The following is a 27,999-nucleotide window of genomic DNA, read 5'->3' as shown; positions in this document are numbered from 1 at the left end:
TCAGACACGCATGTATAACTTTTCAGTACAGAGAGACTTTCAAGTAGGACTACATGTATTTTTAATTCTCCCTTAAATTTCAAACATTTTACCTCTTACCACACACACCAGCTACAGTGTACCAGTACTTCTAATTCCCTTTTTCTACTGCACATAAAATTGCGTGTCTGTCGAGAAGTGCGACTGTTTCAAGGGGAATAATTCTGAACAACCGTGCAAATATCGTCTTTTCGATCTTTTGGTTTAGAGGTACGAAAGACAGCTACTCGTTGAAAACGACAACAAATAAGACGTGCGTATATATTTTTTCATTTTGCAAAATAACTTTGCATACGCAGGTTTCTCTGGCAGATTTAACGTTTTGCCAACATCAGTATTATCTATATGAAACTGAATGCGAACATTGTCCGCCGATGCTTTTAATTACACAGCGTAGAGTTTTGATGTATTGTGCATCTAAAACAACAACTACATTGACTACTTGAACCAAAAATTAAAAAAAAATATCAGACAAGATCTTCTATTTGCAGAAAAGAATGAATTGCAAGAACATTGGGATCAGGCTTTAAAGCTCAAAGTGTAAAAGCACGAGTGTCAGGATTTACATGAAAAATCACTAATACTTGTTAAGGGTAGGTCTGGTGTGGCATTGTCAGAAAATGTGCATATTTGTATTTAAAGTTCTATCTTTGTCCCCGTGTTACACAGGATAGCAGCCAGACGATCAGATAATCCTCAGATAACATGGAATACACAGACCATATCACAACAAATACACTTAACTATTTCTTTTTCTTCTAATTGTGTCCTCTGCCGGGTTTCCTCCCACCATAATGCTTGCCGGTCTCGTATAAGTGAAATATTCTTGAGTACGGCGTATAACGCTATTGAAATACATAAATCTTGTTGCGTTGTTACACATTATCTTGTAAGACATTGGCATGCACTTAATAACGTAGAGTATGACACAAAACAAGCCTCGCACACCCCTCCAGTCGCTCCACCCACGTTTGCAATTTTCTGATAACAGCTGTGTCAAATTAATCGTTTAAGGTTTACTATTGTCAGTTCATAGCACTTTATATATAGTGGTATAAAAAATGATATTTTTACCACCTGCCATAGTTGGATGTCCTTCATGGAAACACAAGGATTGTTGTTTCTCATGATAATTTATATATGTATTTGAGAAAGAGATATGATTGTTTCGGCATGTGCCATTGTCTTAATAGATCCTAATTAGATGAATCTTAATTATTGATGGTTTTAGTTTGCATGAAGTCACTGTTTGATAAGGATTATCTTGAGCGTTTTGCTGTTGGGCTGTTTTTGGTGTCAACCAAGATCTGGTCAGAGACAAATTTTCAGATATCTGGCATCAAGAGACCATTAAAGTTATATACTTCTTATGTTGAATATTTGTATCCTGGCCTAATGATCACAAACATTGTATGTTAGACAACACTTTCTGACCTCTGAGATCTTCTAAAGCGATCACTTACAATACAAGATGTAGGTTCTGCATAATAGGAAAGAATAACACTTATTATTATTCTTTGCAGGAAGACGACCCACTTGATAATGTCAGACTGGGTGAGTCTAGACACTTCTCGTGATGGCTGAATCTCCTGGAAAATTTGTGATTTTTGTTGTTCAAGAGTGACTGATTGGCAGACCTGTGTGTTCTGTCTGTTGTGGAACTTTTCATCAGTGATTGTTTTATGACAAATTATTTGTTACATCTTTAGCTTTTTAAGATCTGTTTTAAGGTCAGCTCTCAAATTCTCCATTTTGACATAAGAGCAGTGTGGACATTGAACAGTACCTGTTACTGCACCATGTTTCATAGAGGAGGCGATGGCAAACCGAGAGGTATTGGCTTCTCTGGCTTTGTTATTGGAAGTAAAAAATCGGAACCCCCTCCAACGGGGCCACCTGTCGGCCCTCCCAAAGGCAAGCAGAGTGGCACTGCCGGTCTGGGGATGATGGAGTCCAGCAGTAGAAGTGGCTTTATGCCAGGACGGTCTCTGGGTTATCACACCAACCTGGGGAAGAGAAGGGTCCGCAGTGAAGAACAGTAAGTCATAAGGAGTGGTCCTCCCTTGCTAACAACGAATTCTTCTTATTTTTGGACACCTGGTCTGCTCTTTTTAGCCAGTATGCATGTAAATGTAGCAGGAATATTTTGTTATTTTGATCAGTGTATACATATATACTTTCTTTCCATAAAACTGTGAGAGAAATGTAATTGTTTCCTATCAAAACTACTAATATCTTTCCTAAGAATTAGAAGAATTAGGGTACCTTGTATCAAAGAAGTAGGTTGGTGATTTTTAGCACTAAGCGTTTTGAGGAAGGAAAGCTTGTGCTTCATCATGGTATCCTGGGAAAATATGAAGAAATTGTTTTAAAAAAAGCTGATATTAATTGACCAGATAATTTGAGGATAATTTTTATGAAAAACAGCATTCTGTAAGTAAGTATTGTATATTTATTTAAATTGTAAGAAATTATTTTTAGAAAAACTTCATGTTATGACTAGTGGTAAAATATTTTGAAAATAAATATTAAAAACATTTTGATAGTGATAGGCTAGGCTTTATAGGACCAGTGTTCAGGAAAATTTGAGGATTTCTATCTGTGAGGATGGATATGGAGGACTGTGACAAGCAAAGTGATGATCTTTCATCAGGTATTTTGAAGATGATGATGAAGATGGTGAAAATCTGGAGTATCAACCAGCTCCAGGAAGCCCAAGTTTTACACACGGCGAGGATGGTAATGTAAGCGATGAAAGCGATGACCCACTGGATGCCTTCATGGCAGGCATTGAGGTTTGTAATATTGTTTCCGTTTGCCTCATCTTTCATTTACTCAAACAAATCAGTCTTAGAAGTTTTTATGGAGATCATTTGCTTTCAAACAAAATGACATGTATGTAAAGCTTGCTGCGTGCATGCCATGTGAAAAAGATTGTCAGTTACTTCCCAGTGGCAAGTTCTTTTCTCAAATCACTTGAATTTCCTCCACCTATGAAACTGAAAGTCGTTCATTGTAATTAGTAAAATAGGCCCACTCTTGTTTAATCAGATGTGTGTGGTATTAAGTACATGTAGATTGATTAATTACAAGGCAAATTTTAAGGAGACTCTAAGACTACATGTATCGCACCAAATTCAACCAGTGAAATGTAAATTTAAAGGCAATTTTAAAACATAATTCATAAGACTCTAAAGACTTAAATGTATTGTTCGTTTAGGGGCTTGTAAGGACTTCGCAGAAACTGTGTAATAACTTGTCCAGATCAGATAACAATGCGCTAAATGTACCAATCCATCATGATCTAATGTCAGAGGTCGAATTTGATGAGAATTTAGCATGGCCAGAGCAGGAGTATTTGCTTTTGTCCACTAGAAGTCTCCACTGTTGATAAGGGAATTGTAAGCACAATGGTGATACATTTGAAAAACATATATTACTGTTATCATGAAATTAAGGGGGTCTCCATGGTTGAGGGGGGTAGCATGCCAGTGCGGCTCAATGATCCATGAACCTGTCACCAATGCGGTAGCTGTGAACTCAAGTTGCATGCTGGCTTCCTTCCCCAAAAGGTCTGCCAGCAATCTGCAAATGATCATTGGTTTCCCCCGGGCTATGCCTGGTTTCCTCCCACCATTATCCTGTCTGCTGTCTTAGAAGTGAAATATTCTAAAAGTGAATCATAAAACACCAATCAAATAAATGACGATGGAGCTGGAATACGATTGACAAAGTAAACATGATTCTGTTGAATACATGGTGAAATAATGAACAGTAAATGAAAGAGCTCTGAATATTTCAGTTCCAATTTTTTTACTTTCGGACATTCATGACAAATGTATTTTGTTTTTGCAGAGTGAGGTAAAAGAGCAAGGCTCAAGTAAAACAAAAAAGAATGAGAAGGAAGTAGAAAAAACCGAGAAGTAAGTTCCAGCTGGAGTTTATTTCTGTCTGAGTTATTGTTCAGTAAATATTCTAAATGATCATATATTTCATCCATGACTCACTTGCCCATTTTTTCTGATTGTGAGAGTTCTTTTGACTTTAGAAAGGTATTTTTAGGTTTGCTGGGAACATGGGATGATATTCTCCTGGAAAATTGTAAATTTCAGCATCAAAAACTTTTGTGGATTTAACCGTAATTTTAATTGTGTAATTTAAGATAGTTTTGTTAGTATATGAAGTTGCAGTGCTCTGTAGGATAGAGTATTACTTTCGTTGCATGTACCTCCAGATTTTACCAGATTTTTCGTCCCAGTGTTTTCTGGAGTACAAGAGTTGAAATATGATTATGTTTCCGGATAGGCTGCCACAATATGATTGTGTTTTTTTCAGAGGGTGTGTTATGGTGACTTACTCTCTGTCTCTGGAGAAAGATTCTTGCCTTGTAATTGTGGGCTTTTGTGTTTTTTCTTTTTCAGATGTTCTGTCACAATGCACAGTCCGAGTGAATTTATTGTCTCCTGATGATCTGTCACTTTGTCCTGTTTCTTTTCACTACATGATATACCCTGAGTGACCTAAAATTTCACCTTCAAAAGTGCATTTTTAGAGGCAAATAAATGTCACAAAACACTATTTTCTTTGCTGAAACTTACAACTTTCCAGTAGAATATCATCCCAAGCTCCAAGCAAACCTCAAAACAGTTTTCTAAAATCAATAGAACGCTCAGAATCAGGAAAAATGGGCAAGTTCATCATGGACAAAATTTATGGTCATTTAGAATATTACTAATTACATCATCCTCGTGTTTTCTCCAGGTGACATGTTATACACGTAGTATCTTACTTTCTCGTGTTCTCAGAGGTGTGCGTGATGACATTGAAGGAGAGGATGATGAAGAGTCTTATTACCGCTTCATGGAGGAGAATCCTACAGCAGGGCTTAACCCAGACGAGGATGATCTGGAGGTAGAGTACGATGAGGAGGGCAATGCCATCATCCCAGAGAAGAATAAGGTGAGGACATTGCGATCACCGTTGAGAGAAATAAGATGAGGGCAACATTGTTATCATTGAGAGAAAGATGGTGAGGTAACGCCATCATCCCAGAGAAGAATAAGGTGAGGACAACGCGATCACCGTTGAGAGAAATAAGGTGAGGGCAACGTTGTTATCACTGAGAGAAAGATGGTGAGGTAACGCCATCATCCCAGAGAAGAATAAGGTGAGGACAACGCGATCACCGTTGAGAGAAATAAGGTGAGGGCAACGTTGTTATCATTGAGAGAAATAAGTTCAGGTAACGCCATCATCCCAGAGAAGAATAAGGTGAGGACAACGCGATCAGCATTGAGAGAAATAAGGTGAGGGCAACGTTGTTATCATTGAGAGAAATAAGTTCAGGTAACGCGATCATCCCAGAGAAGAATAAGGTGAGGACAAGGTGATGGAAATGTAATTATCGTTGAGAGAAATAAAGTGAGGGCGACGCTGTCATCATTGAGAGAAATAAGGTGAGGGCAAAGCTGTCATCATTGAGAGAAATGAGGTGAGGGCAACGCTGTCATCATTGAGAAAGACAAGGTGATGGAAATGTAATTATTGTTGAGAGAAATAAAGTGAGTGCAATGCTGTCATCATTGAGAGAAATAAGGTGAGGGCAACATTATCGTCATTCAGAGAAATAAAGTGAGTGCAATGGTGTCATCATTGAGAGAAATAAGGTGAGGACCACGCGATCAGCATTGAGAGAAATAAGGTGAGGGCAATGTTGTCATCATTGAGAGAAATAAGGTAAGGGAAATGCTATCGTCATTGAGAGAAATAAAGTGAGTGCAGTGGTGTCATCATTGAGAGAAATAAGGTAAGGACCACGCGATCAGCATTGAGAGAAATAAGGTGAGGACAATGTTGTCATCATTGAGAGAAATAAGGTAAGGGCAACGCTATCGTCATTGAGAGAAATAAAGTGAGGGCAACGTTGTCATCATTGAGAGAAATAAGGTGAGGACCACGCGATCAGCATTGAGAGAAATAAGGTGAGGACCACGCGATCAGCATTGAGAGAAATAAGGTGAGGACAATGTTGTCATCATTGAGAGAAATAAGGTAAGGGCAACGCTATCGTCATTGAGAGAAATAAAGTGAGGGCAACGCTGTCATCATTGAGAGAAATAAGGTGAGGGCAACGCTGTCATCATTGAGAAAAATGAGGTGAGGGCAACGCTGTCATCATTGAGAAAGACAAGGTGATGGAAATGTAATTATTGTTAAGAGAAATAAAGTGAGGGCAATGCTGTCATCATTGAAAGGAATAAGGTGAGTGCAACGCTATCATCATTGAAAGGAATAAGGTGAGTGCAACGCTATTATTGAAAGGAATAAGTTGAGGGCAACGCTATCATCAATGAGAAACACAAGGTGATGGAATGGCATGCAGTAAGGTGAGGACAACGCTATCATCATTGAGAGGAATAAGGGAGGGCAACGCTATCATCATTGAGAGAAATAAGGTGAGGGTAATGCTGTCATCATTGAGAAACACAAGGTGATGGAATGGCATGCAGTCGTCCCCGAAAAAAGTAAGGTGAGGGCAATGTTGGAATCCTCGACAAAAAAAGGTCAAGTAAAAAATATGATGGTGCATTATCATTATCGTTACCTTTGTCATGACTTTAACAACTTATGCATTGTTTCTGTTTTCTCTTTGCAGATAATAGACCCACTACCTCCCATAGACCACAGTGAAGTAGAATACGAAAGTTTTGTTAAAAACTTTTACACAGAACATGAAGAAATAAAAAATTTGACAAAATCTCAAGTTGATGAGCTTAGGAGGACATTGGGCTTGCGAGTAAGTTTATTTCAATTTATCTCTTTGTATCTGCTTGAAATTCTCCACCTTGTTTCTCAGAAAAAAAGGTTTATACATTAAATCTAGCCTGTGACAGTTGGAAAATTTGTAAACTATTGTGTATAAACATCTAGGAACATTTTCCAAGAGTTCCAACGTTTTAGTTTCCGTCCATTTCAATTGTAAGTTTCATGAAGATTGCACAAAATTTCTAAAAATGTTTTGGCCATGTTGTGTTCATTTGTACACCTAGTTTTTAATAAAAGTTTTTAGTAAATTTTGTCTCAAGACAGTCTAGTCAGACTTCCCAGCAATCAATCTGCCTCTCATTTATTCACTCAGCCAATTACTTTTTTCAGGTGTCTGGGATTGAGCCAGCTAAGCCAGTATCAAGTTTTGCTCACTTTGGTTTTGATGACGCCTTGTTGACAGCAGTGAGGAAGTCCTCCTATACTCAGCCCACACCTATACAAGCCCAGGTTAGTGTACATGAACTTCATGCAACCTGACATTAATTTTTCATGAGACTAGCATGACAGTGGGAGAACTTCTCCTTTAGCAAAAGTTATAGTATGATGTCAGTCAAATTTAAAGTATCTCCCTTTTCACCCTAAAGTGATTTAGATCTTGTTCCCAAACAAAAAGTTCAGATCTGCATTTGTGGCACTCTGCATTGAATAATAACTTGTATCGAAAGTTACAAAAAAAATATGCTCACATTGTCACAGGTAATATTTTCTTGACAGTAATTCTGTGAAAAAATTTGTAAAGCATAAATCATGAAATCTGTGTCATTTTAATGGCATGTATGTTTATGAAGAAGTTGTTATGTTTCCTCTCCATGTTTAGGCTGTTCCCATGGCCCTTGGAGGACGTGACATCATTGGCATCGCAAAGACGGGCAGCGGGAAAACAGCAGCATTCATCTGGCCAATGCTGGTTCACATCATGGACCAGGTAGGTTACTGCTGAAGGATATAACTCTTCAATACATGAAGACTGTCAACATATTTATTGTGTTGTTTCATTTTTCTGCTGTGTTTTTAGTACAAAGTAAGGCGAGGTATTGTGGAGGGGGAAAGGGTTCAGTGTCGGTGTTGGTGACCTTTTTTTAAACTCCAGTTTAATGGGCATCACAATTTACATGGATTGAAGGTTAAGCTTTTTCTTTTAGCTCCTGTACATGTATAATGGATTCTCATTCACTGATTGAAGGTTAAGCTTCTTGTTTAGCTCTCTAGTCTGAAGTATGGTGTGTAATTGCACATACTGAGATGGAAGGTTAAGCTGTTTTTTAGTTCTTGTATATTGGGCTATCACACATGGATTGAAGGCCAATCAGAGGGCTGCAGTGGCCACCCTTAGTACACGGATAACCAGTCATGGGAAACGTTTTGCATATCAAAGACCACTTCAGCGAGTTGGTACTCAAACACCCCAGAATGAAGTTTTCTTACCACCATATAGCTCAACATTTCCTGGCCATTCACACCATTTGAATTACTCACGGATTTTCACATGCAGTTCACAATTTGCATATCAAGGACCCTGCCTCAGTTTTGTGCACGAACTTCCCACAAAGACATCTTTACCACCACAACATTTTACAACTTTTATCTGTATTCTGATGCCATTGTCTTGTTGACTGCTATAGCAGACGAACTGGCGGGATTCTCTGAACGCCCTGTTTCCATCTGCCATATAGGGAGGTCGGCATTTGGCTATTACTTTTGGGTACATAGCTACCCGCTACATATCTGCAAACATACTGAACACCTGTTGTATTGTGAATTTTTATAAAAAGACCATCAGAAAATGACCTGAGTTTGTTGAGTTTTACAAAGATTATTATGCACTAGAGCCACAAAACTGAAGACTTGTAATAAAAATGACTAGCAAAGTGGTTGAACAACATTTCATATTTCTTTTGTTTACTACTTGCTCTATCACTTTTTTCAGACGAACTGAGCCAAATTAATTACCCTACATTTTAAAAGTTTTAGCATTATCTAAATTATGTTGTTGTAGGTTTAGGTGCTGTTTCCATGAAATTGCTTTATTACGGGCACTCATAAAACTTACTAACGTGGTGTAAGTGAAGTGTTCTAAAGTTTGGCATGGAGTAACAATCAAATAAATGAAATTAACAAATAATTAAGCAAATAAACACCAATCAATCAAACAAGGGTGCAAAATTCAAAGATGTTGCAGTTGTTTAATTACTGTGCAGATTTAAGTCTCATGTATTGTAATATTTACCTTTGTTGTTGTTGTTTGCAGAGGGAGTTAGAGGAAGGGGAGGGCCCCATAGGGTTGATATTGGCCCCCACCAGGGAGCTCTCACAACAGGTGAGCTCTCTAGACAGTGTCAACAACATCCATCGTTGTTGCTAACAATTCTTAGGGTGTCAGTCTTCTACATACTTTGCCTGCGGATGGTCGTGGGTTTCTCCCAGACTCTGCCCGGTTACCTCCCACCATAATGCTGGCCGCCTTCACATAGGTGAAACATTCTTGAGTACAGCGTAAAACACCAATCAAATAAAGAAATAAAATAAATTACATAATGCATCATTTGGATAATGATTTCATTCATTTTCATTTCTTGGTTCATTCCATCATTGTTGAAAAATTTTGTCTACTTCTGTTTTAGATAATTCCATTATAATTTTGTACTGATGTTTGGTGGTTTGTGTCAAACATTGTTTCGAGAATTGACCTTGCAATTATTGACCTGGAACGTCCATTTTGGTTGAGTGAGTGAGTGCTTGGGGTTTAACGTCATTTTGGTTGACGAAAGGTATACAAATGTCTGTATCGACACTTACATTCATAAGCTGATAACTGGGTTAGTCTCAAGTCAGTGATATAAAAATCTGCGTTATCTATACAAAATGAGATACATGGGCGTGACCTCATGGTGATGATGTCTGTGTTTCATCAATAGACCTTTTCTAAAGTCAATCAAGAACAAGCATGTGACCAATCCTACAATATCCCAATATCCCACACATTGATGACAAAGATTCAGTCAATGTGGACAAAGTTACTTTTAACACAATCAAATGAAATGTTATATCACCTTGTCATGAGAAGGGATGTGAGACATCAGTTCTGGTGAATCCATCCTTTGTGGGACACCAGGTGTGGGTTCAGTCCCAGCAGGGGACATGAACTTTTAGTGAATCCAATGGCTTTCATATTTCCTCTTTGTGACAATATATGTATAAAGTACATGCCAGCACTCATAAAGCTGTGGTCACATTCAAGCTCACTGTGGATACATCTTGGGATACACCAGGGATATACTGGAGGATAAATATTGGGACACACTGGGTGATACCTATTGGGACACCCTGGGAGATACATGTATGGATACGCCAGGGATGCACCAGGAATACACTGGGGATACGTATTGGAACACCCTGGGAATACATATTGGGTTACACTGTCGATGCATATTGGGATATACCAGGGATATACTGGGGGATAAATATTGGGACACACTGGGTGATACCTATTGGAACACCCCGGGGATACATATCTGGATATGCCAGGGTTACATTGGGATGCACCAGGAATACACAGGGGATATGTATTGGAACACCCTGGGAATACATATTGGGATACACTGGGGATACATATTTGGATATGTCGGGGATGCACCAGGTATACACAGGGGATATGTATTGGAACACCCTGGGAATACATATTGGGATACACTGGGGATACATATTGGGTTACACTGGGGATACATATTGAGCTAACATTATGGGTGATAATCTGTCCCTCGCATTTGGGAGATTTCCTCAGCTTAATACTGTAACTGTGCTGCCATATGTAAAATCATGTATGGACAGAACATATACTGTACATGACCTTAGATGTCGCCCATGACTAAGTTGTACATTTTGCCTGATTCTGGGATTTCTAATGATAGAAAGGTGTTTGAGGGTTATTTAGACAGTAGAGTGATCTCTTTCTGGGGAGATGTAAGTGTCAGCTCCAAATGTAATCGTTAGAGACCTTTATTTGCCTCTTAAAAAGGAATTTGTTTTGGGGGACAGAATTTTAGGTCATTTATCATGCGTGTCAAAATCAGCAGTTTACTTGACGTTATACTTTAGTTTTCTCCACCCATAAAACTGTCACTTGCCGTATCAGTCTATCCGTCAATCAATCAATTCATCCATCAATCAGTCAATCAATCAATCAATAAGACTTGTATAATTTCAGATTTACCATGAGGCCAAGCGGTTTGGGAAGGTGTACAACATCCAGGTGGTCTGTGCTTATGGAGGAGGGAGTATGTGGGAGCAGAGCAAAGCCTGTCAGGAAGGGGCGGAGATCATTGTGGCCACGCCTGTGAGTCACAAACAGGGGTGTGGTTATAAAGGCTTGATTGACAGAAGAGTCTATAGGAGTGTGTTTAATGTGAGGCGTAGCTTTCAAGTTGAGGGTGAACAACTTTAATGATGATGATGTTGAGAAATATTATCTTTGCCATTTTTTAAAAGGAATGATTTACACCGAGACTTTTTGAAAAGAGCCAGCAAAGTAGTCAGTTAGACTAGTTCACAAAAAAAGAAAACACTACTAAAATCTCTTAGTGGCTACCACATAATTTTGAAACAGTTGTGAATGCCTTTGCCTCATACTTCTTTGGAGAGAGAGGCAGTTCAATATAAGTACCTGATATTTAAAGGGATAAAGAATCGATACAGATTGGCTGACAGTGGAGATAAGATTGCCAGGGTTAAACCTTTCAGCCAAGGCCACACTCAAATAAATCTGTCGTGCCTAAAATGATGCTCAGGTTAGGCATATCGTGGATTTGTCTACCTCTCACATCAGCCAAGCAGCAACAATTCTGTATTCCTTTAATGTGACAACTTGTTAATATCTGTTTTACCTAACACATTACAAAATGATCTCGGCTCACTTTCACAAAATAGTAAAATTAATTTTTCTGTAACTTCCTTATGAAGAACATCACATAATGGGTGTATAACTTTTAAAATTTCTCAGGAACCCGACTTTTGAAGTATGTGAAATTAACAGCAGATTAGTTTTACAGAACCTCCTAAATAATTTTTTTATAGCTCTTCTGTTCAATTTTGCCTCCTTATGGTATCAGAAAGAAGAATTCATATCTGAAAAAAGTTATAAAAATATCGATTTATAAATTTTTTGTGAAAATCTCCCCGAACATGTTAACTTAAATGTAGAAGCATGATGTCTACTGTACCAGCTGCATTCTGCATTGACAGGGACGTCTGATTGACTTGGTCAAGAAGAAGACAGTGAATTTGAAGCGAGTCACGTTTGTGGTGTTTGACGAGGCAGACCGCATGTTTGACATGGGTTTTGGTGAGCAGTACTTCCTTACATTACTCAGCCACAATACTAGTACAGACCAGGCTAAAGGTCCCCAGTGGCAGGCTACAAGCTGGCTAATAGTGCACTTCTAGTAACTTTATAGCTTTCACCTGCTGAAGATGTCGAGGTGTTTTGGATTCTATTAATATGGGCCTGCCTGCACCGAGAAGTCATAATTGTAAGGGGAATGTACATTTTTGAAGTTATAATTGCAATCGAAGGTCAGATTTGTTTTTGCACATAAAGGTGGCATGTGTAAGTGGACAGTGTCCCAGTCAAAAACTTTTCTTACCTTCATTTTCAAAAGAGTTCTACATCGTACTGATTCAGTGGCTGACAACAACAACATGTGAAAAAATGCTTATAACATCTTTTTGAGCCAATTACATTGGACATCATTACAAACCAGGCTCCAGATTTAAATGTACCAACGTACAGTATATAGAGGGCAGCGTAAAACACCAATCAAATAAATAAATAAATAAATAAAGTATAAAGACAAGTATTTGTACTTAACATTAATTTTAGCCCGATTGTAAGTTCAGCTATTGTAGCTTACAGTCGCTTTGAGCAAGAGGGTGTCGATTGAATGTAAGCTAAAGCAATGCTCATGATCCTATAATTTACAACTTAGGCTTACGATCCCTTTGTGCAAGCGATCCTTGGTGTCAGCTAACCTGGTGTTTTAAGCCATAATCATTCATTCAGTCAGTAAAGCATGACATGAAATTTGAATCAAGGGAAGCAATTTGCGTCTCAAAGACCACTCCAGCGAGTGGGTACTCAAACACCCCACAATGAAGTATTTTTTACCACCTTAGTTCAGCATTTGCTCAGCCATTCACAGCATTGGGATTGTTCACGGATTTTGTTTTTTTTTTTAACGTTTTTTTCAGAGCCTCAGGTCCGGTCTATAGCCAACCATGTACGACCAGACAGACAAAGTAAGTTTTTGGGTGCTACAGTCCTACCACTTACCAGGATACAATCTCTCGCGGAAAATACTAGGAGTGTACATGTGCCTCTCGCGGAGCATTTTCTGACATCTACAAGCGCGCTAATTACCGTAGCTATTAAGTTTTGCTGCCGATTTGGACCCTGTGTGTTTTGAGACAATTTTGAGCTAAATTTGTACGTCCATTACATGGACATCTTTTGAGAATTTGACATCGTGTGAAAATATATCACAGTGTTATTTAAGTGTTCCATTCTATAAAACAGCTCTGCATGCAAAAGGGGTGAACAATGATGTTGTTTCGAAAGCTAATTGTTGAGTTAAGTAGAAGAATGAAGTGCCCGATGCTGTTAAAATGACACAACATTGACTCTGAGATTGAGAGGTTCTGTTTTATTTCACCACCTAAACATCAACCTCATGTGCACGAAAAAACAGTAGCTGCCAGTGTTTAATGAAGAGGTTTGTGAGTAGGACTCAGAAAGCGAGATATTATGGAATTACCACTCGTATACGCCACAGAATGAGAGAAAAATTGTCCTGAAGACCATGAAGACGTCGGCGAATGTAATTCACTTGACTTTTACCAATCTCTCCCATTTTCGTTGCTGATATTAAAAGTTCACAGCCAGATTCTTATCTTTTTGGTGTCTGCCACAAATAATACTAACCTGGTAAGTGGTAGTTCTGTGCGTAACACTAATCATGAACAGTAATGTTATTCCAAAGCATAAATATTGAATTGACAACAGTTGGGTAAAAATACTCCAGTTTGTTTTAGTACACGTCATGCAGGTAGTAAAATAGCACAGGAGTGTTGTTTTCTGCGCAGAGGATCCAGGTGTGACTCATGAGATCCTCCTGGTTAGCTTACAAACTTTTTGGGGGCCTCCATGGCCCAGATGGTAGCACACCAGTAGTTGTTATCTATATTAAATCTGCTGTTCACACACATTTTCTGTCACGAAATGTTCATTGATCTTCTGATTTTGACGATTTAAATTGACAGTTAATGAACAATGCAAAATGCCAGAGGTTAACAAGATAAATCAGAATACAAATAGAAAAGTGGGTCAAGGTGTTGTTTATAAAACCTGTGCCAGAAAGAAGAAAACAAGCAGACTAAAAGGCCCCTTATCCTACGTTCACAATCACAAAAACATTTCACAAACATTTTCTTTGCTAAATTTTTACCTTGTGAAGCTGATAAACAGGCGGAGTTCACTTGTGGAGTGCCATGAAAGTTGTTTTTGATGTTCACTTTTAATTTGGTTGGTTTGTTCTTCAGCACTGTTGTTTAGTGCCACGTTTAGGAAGAGGGTAGAACGGCTTGCGCGAGATATTCTGACTGATCCAATCAGAATAATTCAGGGAGAACTGGGAGAGGTGAGGTCTTGTGTAATCATGCTACCAGTAATCTTATTATTACTGCTTTCCTATGTGTATATGTGTAGTAAATACCAGGGTTTGTATAAACGGATTGTATCTTACCTTTTCATTACGACACATCCTCAATTTGCAGATAGACTATTCGCTTTCAAACAGAACACACGAGTCAGATATTGAAGGAATGTGGAGCAGAAAACTTGTGACCGAAGTTGAAAAGTAGTTACTACTGCAAAAACAAACCTTCAGTAAGAGATGAGGTAATCTCTTTACAAGATCATGAGAGGATCTATTTGCAAAATCATGAGGATCTGTTTACAATATCTTGAGAGGATCTATTTACAAGATCTTGACAGGATCTATTTACAAGATCTTGACAGGATCTATTTACAAGATCTTGACAGGATCTGTGTACTAGATCATGAACATATCTGTTTACTAGGTCATGAGAGGATCTGTTTACTAGGTCATGAGAGGATCTATTTACTAGATCATGAGAGGATCTATGTATAAAATCATGAGAGGATTTTTTTTACAAGATTCTCAGAGTTGACTGGTTTGATTCCTACATGTACATCTTCAATGTTGATGTCTTATCAAAAGTATTTGCATCATAATTAGATTATCATCAGAATAGATGATAATCTTCATAGAAGTCTTCATAGAACTGTTACATATCCAAGTCAGGATCAAAAATATTATCAAAATTTATCAGAATTTGTTACGCAGGGAGGCGTAATGTGCTTCAGTTCCATTAAAATACTAATCTTCGTTTTATTTTGATATAGATTTATTGGTTGCCAGTTGTTGACCCACCTTGATTGGCCACTTTCCACCTCAATGTACTTATATGTTGTTGTTTATCCTTAGGCCAATGAGGATGTAACTCAGCATGTGGAAGTGCTGCCGTCATTCGGGCCAGCAAAATGGACTTGGCTCATCAAGAGACTTGTCTCCTTCACGTCATGTAAGTTTGTGATTGGCTGAATGTTAGGTTTAGTGAGTGAAGATGTCAGTCAACCTGTAGAGTGCTACTTAGTGCAATTGTTTGGGTCAGTAGAGTAGACCTGTAACATTTGAATGCGTTTAACTCTTATATAAACAATTGCACAGACAGATATTGCTAGAACATTAGTCACATTGAAGAAATGACTAATCCATTGAATGAACCTTACTTCATGATATTTTTTACTTTGGTTTTTTTTTTTTTGTTTTTTTGTTTGTTTTTTTTTTTTTTTGATGTTTGGGGGTTTTTCTTACTGCATGAATTATTATGCTAATAATATGTATCATCTTGTGTTAATCTCATGTCCCTGACCTCAAATAAGCCACCAGAATGAATAACAAAAACCATCACTTTTGTCTTGACCTACTTTATTTCAGATGGGAGCGTTTTAATTTTCGTGACGAGAAAAGCCAATGCTGAGGAGCTGGCTACGAACTTAAGGGCTAGAGATTTTCAAGGTCTGTTATTGTTTTGCTGATGCTTCCTTTTTGTGTACTGTTATTATGGAAAAGCCCACTTGAAGTTGTGTTCAGATATTTGAAATGTTAAGTATGCTGTCCAGTCACATATGAGGTAAAGTTTTACTTGGCCAAGTGACGCTACTGAAATACTGTAACTGCCAAACCAATGGGAATAATGTGCCTTTGTCATTTTAACTTGATTAGGTGAACAATTTGCTGGCTAAGCAAGTCTGTTCCAAGCTGTGTAAAAACACACCGTTTTTTACTGTTCTGCTGCAGTCCTTGTTAACTACATGTACCCCTGTTTTACAAGCACAACCATATATTGAAGAAGTGATTTCCATAGAACGTAGTGGACAGCTAGGACTAGCTTGTTTATAGTGGGTTGTGCTGGCCATTGGCAGTTTTGGTACCTTCTTGGTTTGGTACAGGAAGGGAGCAGGGGAGAATTCTGGTGTTCTCCAGAAAAAAAAAAAAAACTGATGACCTTCACATAAGTGAAAAATTTGTGATTGTGACGTAAAACAACAATGAAATCAGTAAATAAATCTCAAACAACAAACATTAATGTACAAATGGCAGGCATGGGAATTTTACTCCAATTGGCTGATGTCAGACTTCTTTGTTTAAATTTAAAAAACAAAAAGCAACTGATTTTATCGGAAGTGGTGGTTGCTAATGTAATTTTGAGGCAGGGTAAGGTCATTTCAGACGTTCTTGAGAAACTTCAGATGTCTTCAATTCCCATATACCTGAAATTTTGAATGACCAGCAAACTTGAACGCTTTGTCTCCCTGTTTTTACAGTGGTGTTGTTACACGGGGACATGGACCAGATGGAGAGGAATAAAGTCATCACATCGTTCAAGAAGAAAGATGTCAGCATTATGGTGGCTACAGATGTGGCAGGTAAGATCCATCATTGCGCTTATCGCAGCAGGTTGAATGGCCTGCCACTGAATGTGGTCCTGTGTGAAGTGAAACATTCTTGGGTACAGCGTTTAAACCCCAGATTGGAGTATTGTGACAGCACTTCAAGGTCACCCTTTTTTAATTAACTGACCAATGAGATCGCATGTTTTGAGTCCAGGACACGTATTCGTAAAGATTCGAAGAATTCAATTACGAATTTATTCTTAAGCATGGAATGAAAATTTAGCCCAGAAAATATTCAAGTACCTATTCATAAAATGTTTCGGCAGATGTGTAGCTGAAAAATTTATTAGAATATGAGTGTCTGGTGGCAATGCTGGAGCTCTCTAGAAAAAAAGTTATATTTGGTGTTTGTTATTGTCACATGCTGCAGCACTAAGTCACTGTTTTCCTCCACCCATAAACCCTGACACTGTAATATAGGTAAAACATTCTGGAATGCAGAGTTTAACACCAGTCATATGTGAAGAAGTAATTTATTTATTTATTTTATTTATGCACATGTACCAATATGTGTATTGTGCATGGGAAGGTCTGCCAGTAACCTGTGGATGGTTGTGGGCTTCCCCCAGGCTGCCCGGTTTTCTCCCACCATAATGCTGGCCGCCGTTGTATAAGTGAAATATTCTTGAGTAAGGCGTAAAACACCAGTGAAATAAATAAATAACCGGGTGTGGTCAGAAGATAGAAACATAATGATAGAGATTTTGATTCGATTGATTGATTGGTGTTTTACGCCGTACTCAAGAATATTTCACTTATACGACGGCGGCCAGCATTATGGTGGGTGGAAACCGGGCAGAGCCCGGGGGAAACCCACGACCATCCGCAGGTTGCTGGCAGACCTTCTCACGTACGACCGCCAGCATGAGCTGGACTTGAACTCACAGCGACCGCATTGGTGAAAGAGATTTTGAAGAAATTACCATGGAGACAAAAAAAAAAACTCCATCAAAATAGCAATAAAACTTTTTGCTTTGGAGTGTCAGTTGGGTTATATCCTGTGGACATATTTATTATGTTGACCACATGACAGCCATAGCTAAATACAGCCCATTTGTGCTGTGGAGAAAGTTAATTTTACACAAGGGATGTGATGGTAGTTTTGGTGATCAATAGTTTGTTTAGTTATGCCTTTGGTGAAGGGTGACTGTTCACTGTGGTCTCCTAAACCCCTACTACAGCCATTGGACATTAAATTTAATAGTTCTTTAGTATTTTGGAATGAACATTAGTCAAATAAATAAGCAAAAAAATAAGTAAATAGAAATGTCTTGTTTTGGAGACTCAGTGTGGTACTGTAGGCCTGTATCTAGATTAGTTCATAAGCACGAATACAGACACCTTATAAATTGTAATTGTCATTATACATCGAACAGGTGATTTCATCGTTCAAGGTATTGTGTTTGAAGGCAGGTATACTCTGAGGGTTTTGATGCGACCAGTTGAGTTGCTGACAAATCTTCTAGTGTCCAGTCGGCTGCAGTCGTGTCTAGTCGTGAGTGATCTGGCCGTGCTAGATATTTTGTAAACAAAAGTTCTGCCCAGTCAAGCATTTTGACGTTCTTTCCACTAGTATATCCTCTCCTACGACTTCGGTGATAGTCTTCAACATTCAGCCAATCAGAACTAGGCACATGGTCATGCGACCACTGTTTGGTATCCAAAATGGCAGCGTCCATGGAGGTCACATGGCCGACACAGGAAGAAGACAAGCTCATTGAGCTTTAGAGTGATAAGGCTTGTGGAAAAGCCCCTGATGTTCGCGCAACATTAGCCACGGCTAATGGCTGTCTCTGACTGTGTCTTCAGCTAAGAATAATACAGATTTCTGCAAAAGCTGCAAAATGTTAGATATCCCTATTATCCAAGGAATCCGTGTGCAGTGAAGAGACGTGTGTACAGTCAGAAAAATATTTGTTTACTGGTAAATGGAAGTGGTTGACAAAAATTGGAACATGCGCAACATCATCGGGAAATTGTTTTCGGACCCTCATAGCAAAAGACAATGGGCATGTCACTTACTAGTTTATACATCCCCACTACCCAGTGTATACCTCCCAGCGACTACATACGACTCAGACCAATATGAAAAGACTACAGCTGGGTCGGATCAGATCACAGCAAAGTGCTCAGTGTATACCCACCTTAAGACTTGTCTCTTCTGTCCTCCTGACCCCCCTCACCTCCTGTCCCCTACAGCACGAGGTCTGGACATTCCCTCCATCAGGACTGTTGTCAACTATGACGTGGCGCGAGACATCGACACCCATACTCACAGGGTAGGCCGAACAGGAAGGGCAGGTAAGTGCGAGAAGCTCCTGAGGGGCTCTGTGGGCAGTCAGCCTTTTGAATTAATTACAAAGTCATGCAATGATATGAATGAAAGACATCAAAACATACCGATACTTCAGTTCTGAATTTGTATTGGTATAATTTTTGCATAAATTATTTGAAAATGTCAGTATTATGTATTATTACATCAAGGATGTGAATATCCTACCATAATTCAAAACTAATTTCATAATTTCAGGCACTAGTATATAATTGATTGTGATATAATTCACTATGATATAATTGACAGTGATATAATTGACTGTGATATAATTGTAGAGGATGTATATGAAGAATCGTGTGCGGAAAACAAAAATAATGTTCCGTTTCATTCTACAGAAAAATAGTATCATGACCTAAATAATTTCATAATAGACTTAGCAGTGGGATATAACTGTAGAGGATGCACATGAAGAGCTGTGTGTGGAAAACAAAAATCATTTTCCCATGAAAATGGAAGGTTCATGCAGTAAACAACACACTGTGATAGTTATATTGTAGCCTTATCGTCAGATCAAAGGGTATGAAGAAAGGTGCATCTCAAATTATTAAAACACATTGTAAATTTTTTCACATATTTGTAAATTATGTTTTCAGGTGAGAAGGGCACAGCGTACACATTAATAACAGAGAAAGATAAAGATTTTGCTGGTCACCTGGTGAGGAATTTGGAAAGCTCCAATCAGGAGGTGCCTAAGCCACTGCTGGATATCGCATCGCAGGTCAGTTGTTTGTATGGATGACTGGTGTTAAATGGCTAGACAAGGAAACATGAGTATTCAAATGAATAAGATACATGTATCGTCTGGTTTCTGTACATGTGAATGACTTAAAATTTTTCCCCAAAATAAACTCAAATGGACACCAAAAAATATTACTTATCAGGCTGAGACTTAACGTTTTGGAGCAGGAAATCATCCTACCTTCCAAAGAAAATCTCAAAACACCAATCTAAGATCAATAGAACTCTCAGTGTACAGAAATTGGTCTGTAAGTAACTCAGACAGTTATGTAGACAAGTCTTAAAGCGACACCATCGCCGAAATATTAGGTATTTTTGTGTTATTGCAGAATGACATGAGAATTGGGTATTTTTCTCAAGAAGTAAGAGTCACAAGCTTTTCGCTTGTAAAACTAAAAACCCTGCCAGAATATTTAAATGAGGTGCTGTCATTTCAGTGGAAATGGAGCATGGGCATAGCCCACAGTAAACTTCATACGTAAACAAACATGGCTGATTGTATGCGTAAAACAAGGACTTACGGCTCGCTTGTAACAGGATCCGCCAAAAAGAGGCATAAAAAAGACAGGCTGACAGCAAATCTAGAGTTGTAATTGGTGGTCAGTTTGAACGGTGGTCAATGGACAACGTTGAAGAAAGAGAAGGGTCATACAAAGCACAAAGATGTCACTAATTCAGTGATTGTTGAACTTGCCACTTACCTTCAGTTTACTTCGTGGACAACTGTATTTGGCCTTAAAACTCTGGTATTAGCATTTTTAGGCAAGTTTCCTCTTTTTATTGCATGCCAGTTATGGTACAACATGTATATCTTCGTTATAATACTTAGAAGGAGCAATATCGATCGAGTAGGAAAGATAATAAGATCACACTGTCACTGTTTCTGTTACCCACACGTACCTCACTTGACATGTCTGTTTTCACCAGAACAAACCGAACACTGTGCATATGCTTCGTGCCCTTTCACTTTAAAGTACATTTTAAAGTAACAGATGTCCTGAATGGGGTATGAAAGCTTTATTACCGGTACAACTGCTTACATGTACACGTACATAGAGTGATCTGATTTAGACAGCAATACAGATATTTCCCTGATTGAAAATGTGGAGCAACATGTAAAAGTTACAATGCACTTCATAATTCACACTCTACGTGCACACAGGATAGTTAGTAGAAGGTGCATTATAGGTGCACATGGTCCATAAGGGAAAGTTAGTAAAAGATGCATTATACGTGCACATGGTCCATAAGGGAAAGTTAGTAAAAGATGCATTATAGGTGTACATGGTCATAAGGGAAAGTTAGTAGAAGATACCTTATAGGTGTACATAGTCATAAGGGAAAGTTAGTTCAAGGTGCATTATAGGTGCACATGGTTCTAAAGGGACAGTTACTAGAAAGTGCATTATAGTTGCACATGGTTCTAAAGGGACAGTTAGTAGAAGGTGCATTATAGTTGCACATGGTTCTAAAGGGACAGTTAGTAGAAGGTGCATTATAGTTGCACATGGTTCTAAAGGGACAGTTAGTAGAAGGTGCATTATAGTTGCACATGGTTCTAAAGGGACAGTTAGTAGAAGGTGCATTATAGGCGCACATGGTACTAAAGGGAAAGTTAGTAGAAGATGCATTATAGGTGTACCTGGTCATATGGGAAAGTTAGTAGAAGATGCATTATAGATGCTTATGGTCCATAATGGAAAGTAAGTAGAAAGTGCACTGAAAGTGTGCAGGGTCCATAAGAGACAGTAAGTAGAAGGTCCATTATATTTGCACATGGTGTATAAAGGACAGTTAGGAGAAGGTGCATTATAGGTGTACAGGGCCCATAAGGAAAGTTAGTAGGCGCGCTGAAAGTGCGCATGGTTCATGAAAGAGAGTAGAAGGTGCATTATAGGTGCACATGGCCCATAAAGGACAGTTGGTAAAGGGTGCATTATAGGTACACATGGTCCATAAAGGACAGTTAGTAGAAGGTGCATTATAGGTGCACATGATCCATAAAGGACAGTTAGTGGAAACATTCAGTACATGAAGGTGCACAGTGGCACAATGTCCTGAGGGAACCTAAATTGTTTGGATACCATTACCTTACCTTACTGGGTGATTAGCAGGGGAGTACGAAGCAAATGAAAAGTGTGTGTGTGTGTGGGAGTGGGGGTGGGCGGGTGTATGGGCATTATCCCAACCAATGTGATACTGCACATTTTAGCACCAATTTCGTTTTCAAATTGCTTCTATACTTTACCTGAACATTCACTGTGGTGTATGTTTTTTTTTTATGGTTGGGTCGAATAGTAAGGCATAATATTAGTCCCATTCTTAACAACCGAGAATTTGACTTGGTTTTTTGCCTTGGAGGAGAATGAAGTTGGCTTGTGGGCCTGTATTCACTAAGTCCTTAGCTGACAGACTGATCCATGTGCTCACAGAGATGGCATACTGATTAGGCTTGGATCCCTTGATTGGACAATTATTGTGTAGCATCTTCAGTGATTGGCTGTTTGCAATACATTTTGATTGGACAAGAATTCTGAAAAAGAAGGTAATTTCACTGGCTGAAAAGGCAGCCTTTTGATTGGACTATACTCAGGACTCTCTGATATTATAAATAACATTAAATCCCTTGAATTTTTATAACATGTATGGATGTGTAAATAAATGGTCAGTCCATCAACAATTCGTTGGTAAATTAGATACACTATAAGCACTCATTTTAAATAGCGAAATACATGTTTTCATATTGTAGAATCCCTGGTTCAAAAAGTCACGCTTCAAGCAGGGTGCTGGGAAGAGGATGAATATAGGCAAAGGCCTGGGCTACAAGGAGAGGCCTGGATTAGGCTCAGAATCTGTGAGTATAATCCTTTCGTGTAGAGTCTTAGGTATAAGTTGAATGTCTAGGTCTCACCAGATGTGGGTTCAAGTGCAGCTTAGTCATGGGTGAAATTTTATGTCATTTACCCGTAGTCAAAGTAAGTAATAGTAGTGTTGGAGGCCTCCGTGGCCAAGGAGGTTAGCATGTCAGTGCGGCTCAGTAACACAGGGACAGGAATTTAGTCGCTAGGAGTTCAAGTCCAGCTGATGCTGGCATTCTCTCTGGCCATATGTGGGAAGTTCTTCCAGCAGCCTGCAGATGGTTGTGGGTTCCCCAGGCTTCCTCCCACCACAATGCTGGCCGCCGTTGTATAAGTGAAATATTCTTGAGTACGGTTTATAACACCAATCAAATAAGTAAATAAATAATAGTGGTGTTGGTTTTTGTTTTCAGAGCACCTCAACGCAGGAGAGTAACATCAGCCTGTTTAAGGCTCCGTCCTCCACGGCGGGGCCACAGAGTGATCGTCTCTCATCCATGAAGCAAGCCTTCGCCGTAAGTTTCACATGACTCTCCCCTAATGTGCAGGACATTTGTTAAGCCACTTACGACTTCATTAAGTCATAAATTGCAAGTGCTTAGAAAACAAAGCTCAGAAGTGGAAATAACTGAACTTACGGTTGGTACATTGTTCAAATTTTAAATTTCTTGGAGCAAAATTTTAATGGCAGCCGTGTTTAAGTTTAAGACTTAAGTCTTTAGACGATTGATAAATATTGTCCCTGGGTTATACAACGTTTTAGATTTCCATTGTTCTACCATGGAGCAGGGTAATTTGCCTCACTGTTCTGTAGAAATAAACCTTCGGCAGTTAATAATTATAATATTAAATGTCTTCAAACAGAAATATATAAATCATTTTGTAGTTTAATAGTTTGAACAGTTATTCAGTTGTTGAACAAATTTCACCCAGGTGCTCATATACTGGTTACCATCATATATGCTTTGAATGTTGTTTGGGCTGATCAGTGTCATGTGCACGAAGGCAAAAATCAAGCTTATGTCAGCCCTCTCTCTTTCTCTTTCAGGCTCAGTTTAAGTCTAATTTCGTAGCTGCTGTAGAAAGTCCCAAACCCTCCACCCCGTTCACGTCACCTAGTGTTGGTGCGTCTGGGGAGAGTAAGAGACGAAAAAAATCACGATGGGAATAGTATTTGAGACTAAACATGACAGAAAAAAATGTGAAATGATTTCATAGCTCTGGCACACTGTCTCAGTCGGGGAGTGAAGAAGAGCTGAAAAGCGATGATGGAAAGTTGGTGTGATACGTGTGTCACTGTTACTGGCTGAAGAATTCAGACTTACATTCCCCGTGAGAGTGTGCGGAGTAGGTCAGACGAAGAAAGAACAAGGATATGCCACACAGCAGGTTGCACCAACCTATGAACAGGACTTATGATCAGCATGGATCAAAGTAACTTTAGTCTTTTTCTGTGCTAAATCTTGGAGCTCTCAGACTGTAAGGAAGCACCAAAGATATGTTAGAAATACAGAGAACCTATCGTTTGGAAAGGCTTTGAAATGAAACAAGTCTATTAATTCTTAGATTACGAATTACTGTGAAAGAATTACTGTGCTAAATCTTGGAACTTAGCTTTCATACTATGAGAAAAACATGGGACATATGTTAAGAATACGGTGAAGCTACTGTTAGGCTTGGTTTTGAAACAAAATGGAAGGCCATTAATTCTTAGATTGCACATTAAAGCCATTTAACTCCTCGTGAAAGAATTACTGTGCTAAATCTTGGAACTTAGCTTTCATACTATGAGAAAAACATGGGACATATGTTAAGAATACAGTGAAGCTACTGTTAGGCTTGGTTTTGAAACAGAATGGAAGGCCATTCATTCTTAGATTACACGTTAAAGCCATTTAACTTCTCATGAAAGAATTACTGTGCTAAATCTTGGAACTTAGCTTTCATACTATGAGAAAAACATGGGACATATGTTAAGAATACAGTGAAGCTACTGTTAGCCTTGATTTTGAAACAGAATGGAAGGCCATTCATTCTTAGATTACACGTTAAAGCCGTATAATCCTTTGTGAAAGAATTACTGCAGAGCTGAAGTGCAGAATTCTTAGTTTATGTCACTATCATTGTGATGAGAGGACAAAAAAGAGGTCAAGCAGAAGCTGAATTTGACACTTTTATATATGTGCTTCGTCAGAATCGGATCAATTGTCAAAAAGTTGCTCTTCAATATAGGAGGTTACAAAATCTGTGTCTACCAAACAAGAGTTTATTCTAGACATTGTAATATTAGGTACAGCTGAAGACTTCACTGTTAAACCATCGTTTTTAATCTTACTTTCTTCAAATCTCTAATCAATCAAGTGATATTTAGTGCATTTGATACCGAAGAATGAAGCTATTGGGCGCTATACAGTTATTAAGGTTGACATTGTAATTGTCACAGTTTTAGACATGCCATGTTTTTTACGAAGAGAAAGTTCATTGAGAATTGATTGGTTTTTGAACAAAATATTTTCTAGAAATTTGTAGTCTGTAGGCTGCTAATTTCAGATTGTGCATAGCTTTGCAAAAAGAAAAAAGTACATTCAGACCCTTGTTTTAACTTCCTTTTTCCAGGTAACAGTCTTTATTTTGTTGTTGATTTATTTATTTGATTGGTATTTTATGCTGTCAGATTGCACATTTTGTTTAATGATCATAGAAAGATGTTTTGAGGTTTAATTGAGAGGCACATGTGCACCAGTATCAAACTGGCAAACGCAGGTTTCAGCACCAGAAGTGATGTTTTATGACATTTATTTGCAACTAAAAAGCATTTCTTCAGGCGAAATTTTTTAGGTCATTTAACGTATATGTTGGATGTTGCCGTTTGCAGTTATAACCATTGCCTTGATACTTCATTGGTATGGAAAATGTATCAAAGTGAAAGTGAAAGCATTTCTGTCTGTGAGTGATTGTCAGTCTACCTGTATCGTCATCAAAGCCTTCCTGAAGCCAGGTGCACACTGTAAGGACTCAGCTGAGCTTCAAGCTATTTGAGGCAGGTAACTCAACCAGATTCTCATTTCTTGTTTCATTGCAAATCAGCGGAGCAATTGGCCATCTTCTACATCACATCATTAGCAAAAAGTCAAATTGGCAAACATTTAACACCATAGTTAAATTTCTCTGAAATCTACCCAATTGCTTGAGCCCTGTAATCTTTTGTTGAGTATGTCCTGCTACAGTTCAAGCAGTTTGTCTTAGGCTTTGGCTTTGTTTATGTTGTCAGTGCCAGCCATGCTGTCATGTCACATGAGGCTGTAGTGTTATATGATTGGATACAAACTTTTCCAGCTGATCACTTTCCTCAGAACCTCCGCAGATGGGGAGATTTTGAGTGAGAAATATCCATGTTGGATATTTTCCTCACTGCTTCTGGTTGCAAAAATATCAGGAAAAGGTGCACGTGAGAAAAATATTGTTACTGTAACTCAGCAATGATAACCATGTATTAGGTTACTTGTATTTGCTGGAGACCATATCGTTATGGTTTTTTCTACCCAAACACAAGCTCTATTCACACAAGCAATGAAACATTGTACTGTACCAGTCAAAGTGAAACTGAAAGTGTTAGCCTTTCTTAGATTCTTCTCATGTTCAAGACATGTCATATAATGCATGCAGAGCCTGTTCAGAACCCTGGTAGCATTTTAGGGCAGATTCCACCCATATGTACACAGAATAAATGTATTGAATAAAATGAATACACTTTAGTACTACCAGTTACCAAGACTGACCTGTAGTTTGTTCTATAGCACTTATTTATATTTTATTGTTCACCATATTCAAGAATATTTCACTCGTACAATGGCAGTTAGTTTGTTGATGTAGGAATGTTCTGTAGTTCAGTAACCATAACCAAGACAGATATTCAGGTTCAAACTGTGAACTTCCCTCTTGAGCCAGAGAGCACTCTAAGGTTCAAACTGACCAATCCAATATTGGATGTACACGATACAGGATAGTGACAGAGGACAAACTTTGAAGAGTTTGAACTATAGAAGTCAAGTCTGTTTGAATAGTTTGAACTATAGAAGTCAAGGCTGTTCGAATAGTTTGAACTATAGAAGTCAAGGCTGTTTGAATAGTTTGAAATATAGATGTCAAGGCTGTTTGAATAGTTTGAACTATAGATGTCAAAGCTGTTTGAATAGCTTGAACTATAGAAGTCAAGGCTGTTTGAATGGTTTGATCTATGGAAGTCAAGGCTGTTTGAATAGTTTGAACTACAGAAGTCCAGGCTGTTTGAATAGTTTGAACTGTAGAAGTCAAGGCTGTTTGAATGGTTTGAACTATAGAAGTCAAGGCTGTTTGAATGGTTTGATCAATGGAAGTCAAAGCTGTTTGAATAGTTTGAACTACAGAAGTCAAGGCTGTTTGAATAGTTTGAACTATAGAAGTCAAGGCTGTTTGAATAGTTTGAACTACAGAAGTCAAGGCTGTTTGAATAGTTTGAACTATAGAAGCCAAGGCTGTTTGAATGGTTTGATCTATGGAAGTCAAGGCTGTTTGAATAGTTTGATCTATGGAAGTCAAGGCTGTTTGAATAGTTTGATCTATAGAAGTCAAGGCTGTTTGAATAGTTTGATCTGTGGGAGTCAAGGCTGTTTGAATAGTTTGAACTACAGAAGTCAAGGCTGTAAGGGGCCTCTGTGGGCTTGTGGCTAGCATGCTAGCACAGACAAGGACCTGAGAGCTTCTCACCAATGTGGTAGCTGTGAGTTCAAGTCCAGATCATGCCGGCTTCCTCTTTGGTCGTATGTGGGAAGGTTGGCCAGTAATCTGTGGATGGTCATAGGTTTTCCCCGGGGTTTGCCCAGTTTTTCCCCACCAGTATGCTGGCCACCGTCGTATAAGTGAAATATTCTTCAGCATGAAAATGAACGAATAAATCAAAGGTTCTAGCTCCAGCTCTCTCTAGTTCAGCTGTCCGGTACCTGGTGAAGGTCAGTGCTTTACTTAAGGTACTCTGGTTTACCATAAACCAGTTTTTAACACCACTCAAATAAACAAACAGTGTCTCCTTGTGCTTGCATAGTCTTGGAGAGGCTATATCGGACAGTTTTGCC

At 38.6% G+C, this 27,999-nt stretch overlaps 1 protein-coding gene across 1 annotated transcript; it reads left to right on the top strand.

Moving 5' to 3' along the window:
* Window positions 1-255: 255 nt before the first annotated feature.
* LOC135477450 (ATP-dependent RNA helicase DDX42-like) lies at window positions 256-26,755 on the top strand. Its single transcript, XM_064757556.1, has 21 exons — window positions 256-292; window positions 1,563-2,077; window positions 2,693-2,834; window positions 3,895-3,962; window positions 4,845-4,998; window positions 6,695-6,835; window positions 7,195-7,314; window positions 7,685-7,792; window positions 9,116-9,184; window positions 11,072-11,200; window positions 12,106-12,205; window positions 13,111-13,158; window positions 14,458-14,555; window positions 15,426-15,522; window positions 15,939-16,019; window positions 16,829-16,930; window positions 19,157-19,258; window positions 19,886-20,010; window positions 22,780-22,884; window positions 23,302-23,403; window positions 23,937-26,755. Exons 2-21 carry the CDS (start codon window positions 1,839-1,841, stop codon window positions 24,057-24,059), a joined length of 2,253 nt encoding a protein of 750 aa, XP_064613626.1. The 5' UTR covers window positions 256-292; window positions 1,563-1,838; the 3' UTR covers window positions 24,060-26,755.
* Window positions 26,756-27,999: the final 1,244 nt, after the last annotated feature.

Source organism: Liolophura sinensis, chromosome 11 (assembly GCF_032854445.1).
Source record: "Liolophura sinensis isolate JHLJ2023 chromosome 11, CUHK_Ljap_v2, whole genome shotgun sequence".
Classification (NCBI taxonomy): Eukaryota; Metazoa; Mollusca; class Polyplacophora; order Chitonida; family Chitonidae; genus Liolophura; species Liolophura sinensis.
This window is presented reverse-complemented; position numbering and strand designations above follow the sequence as displayed.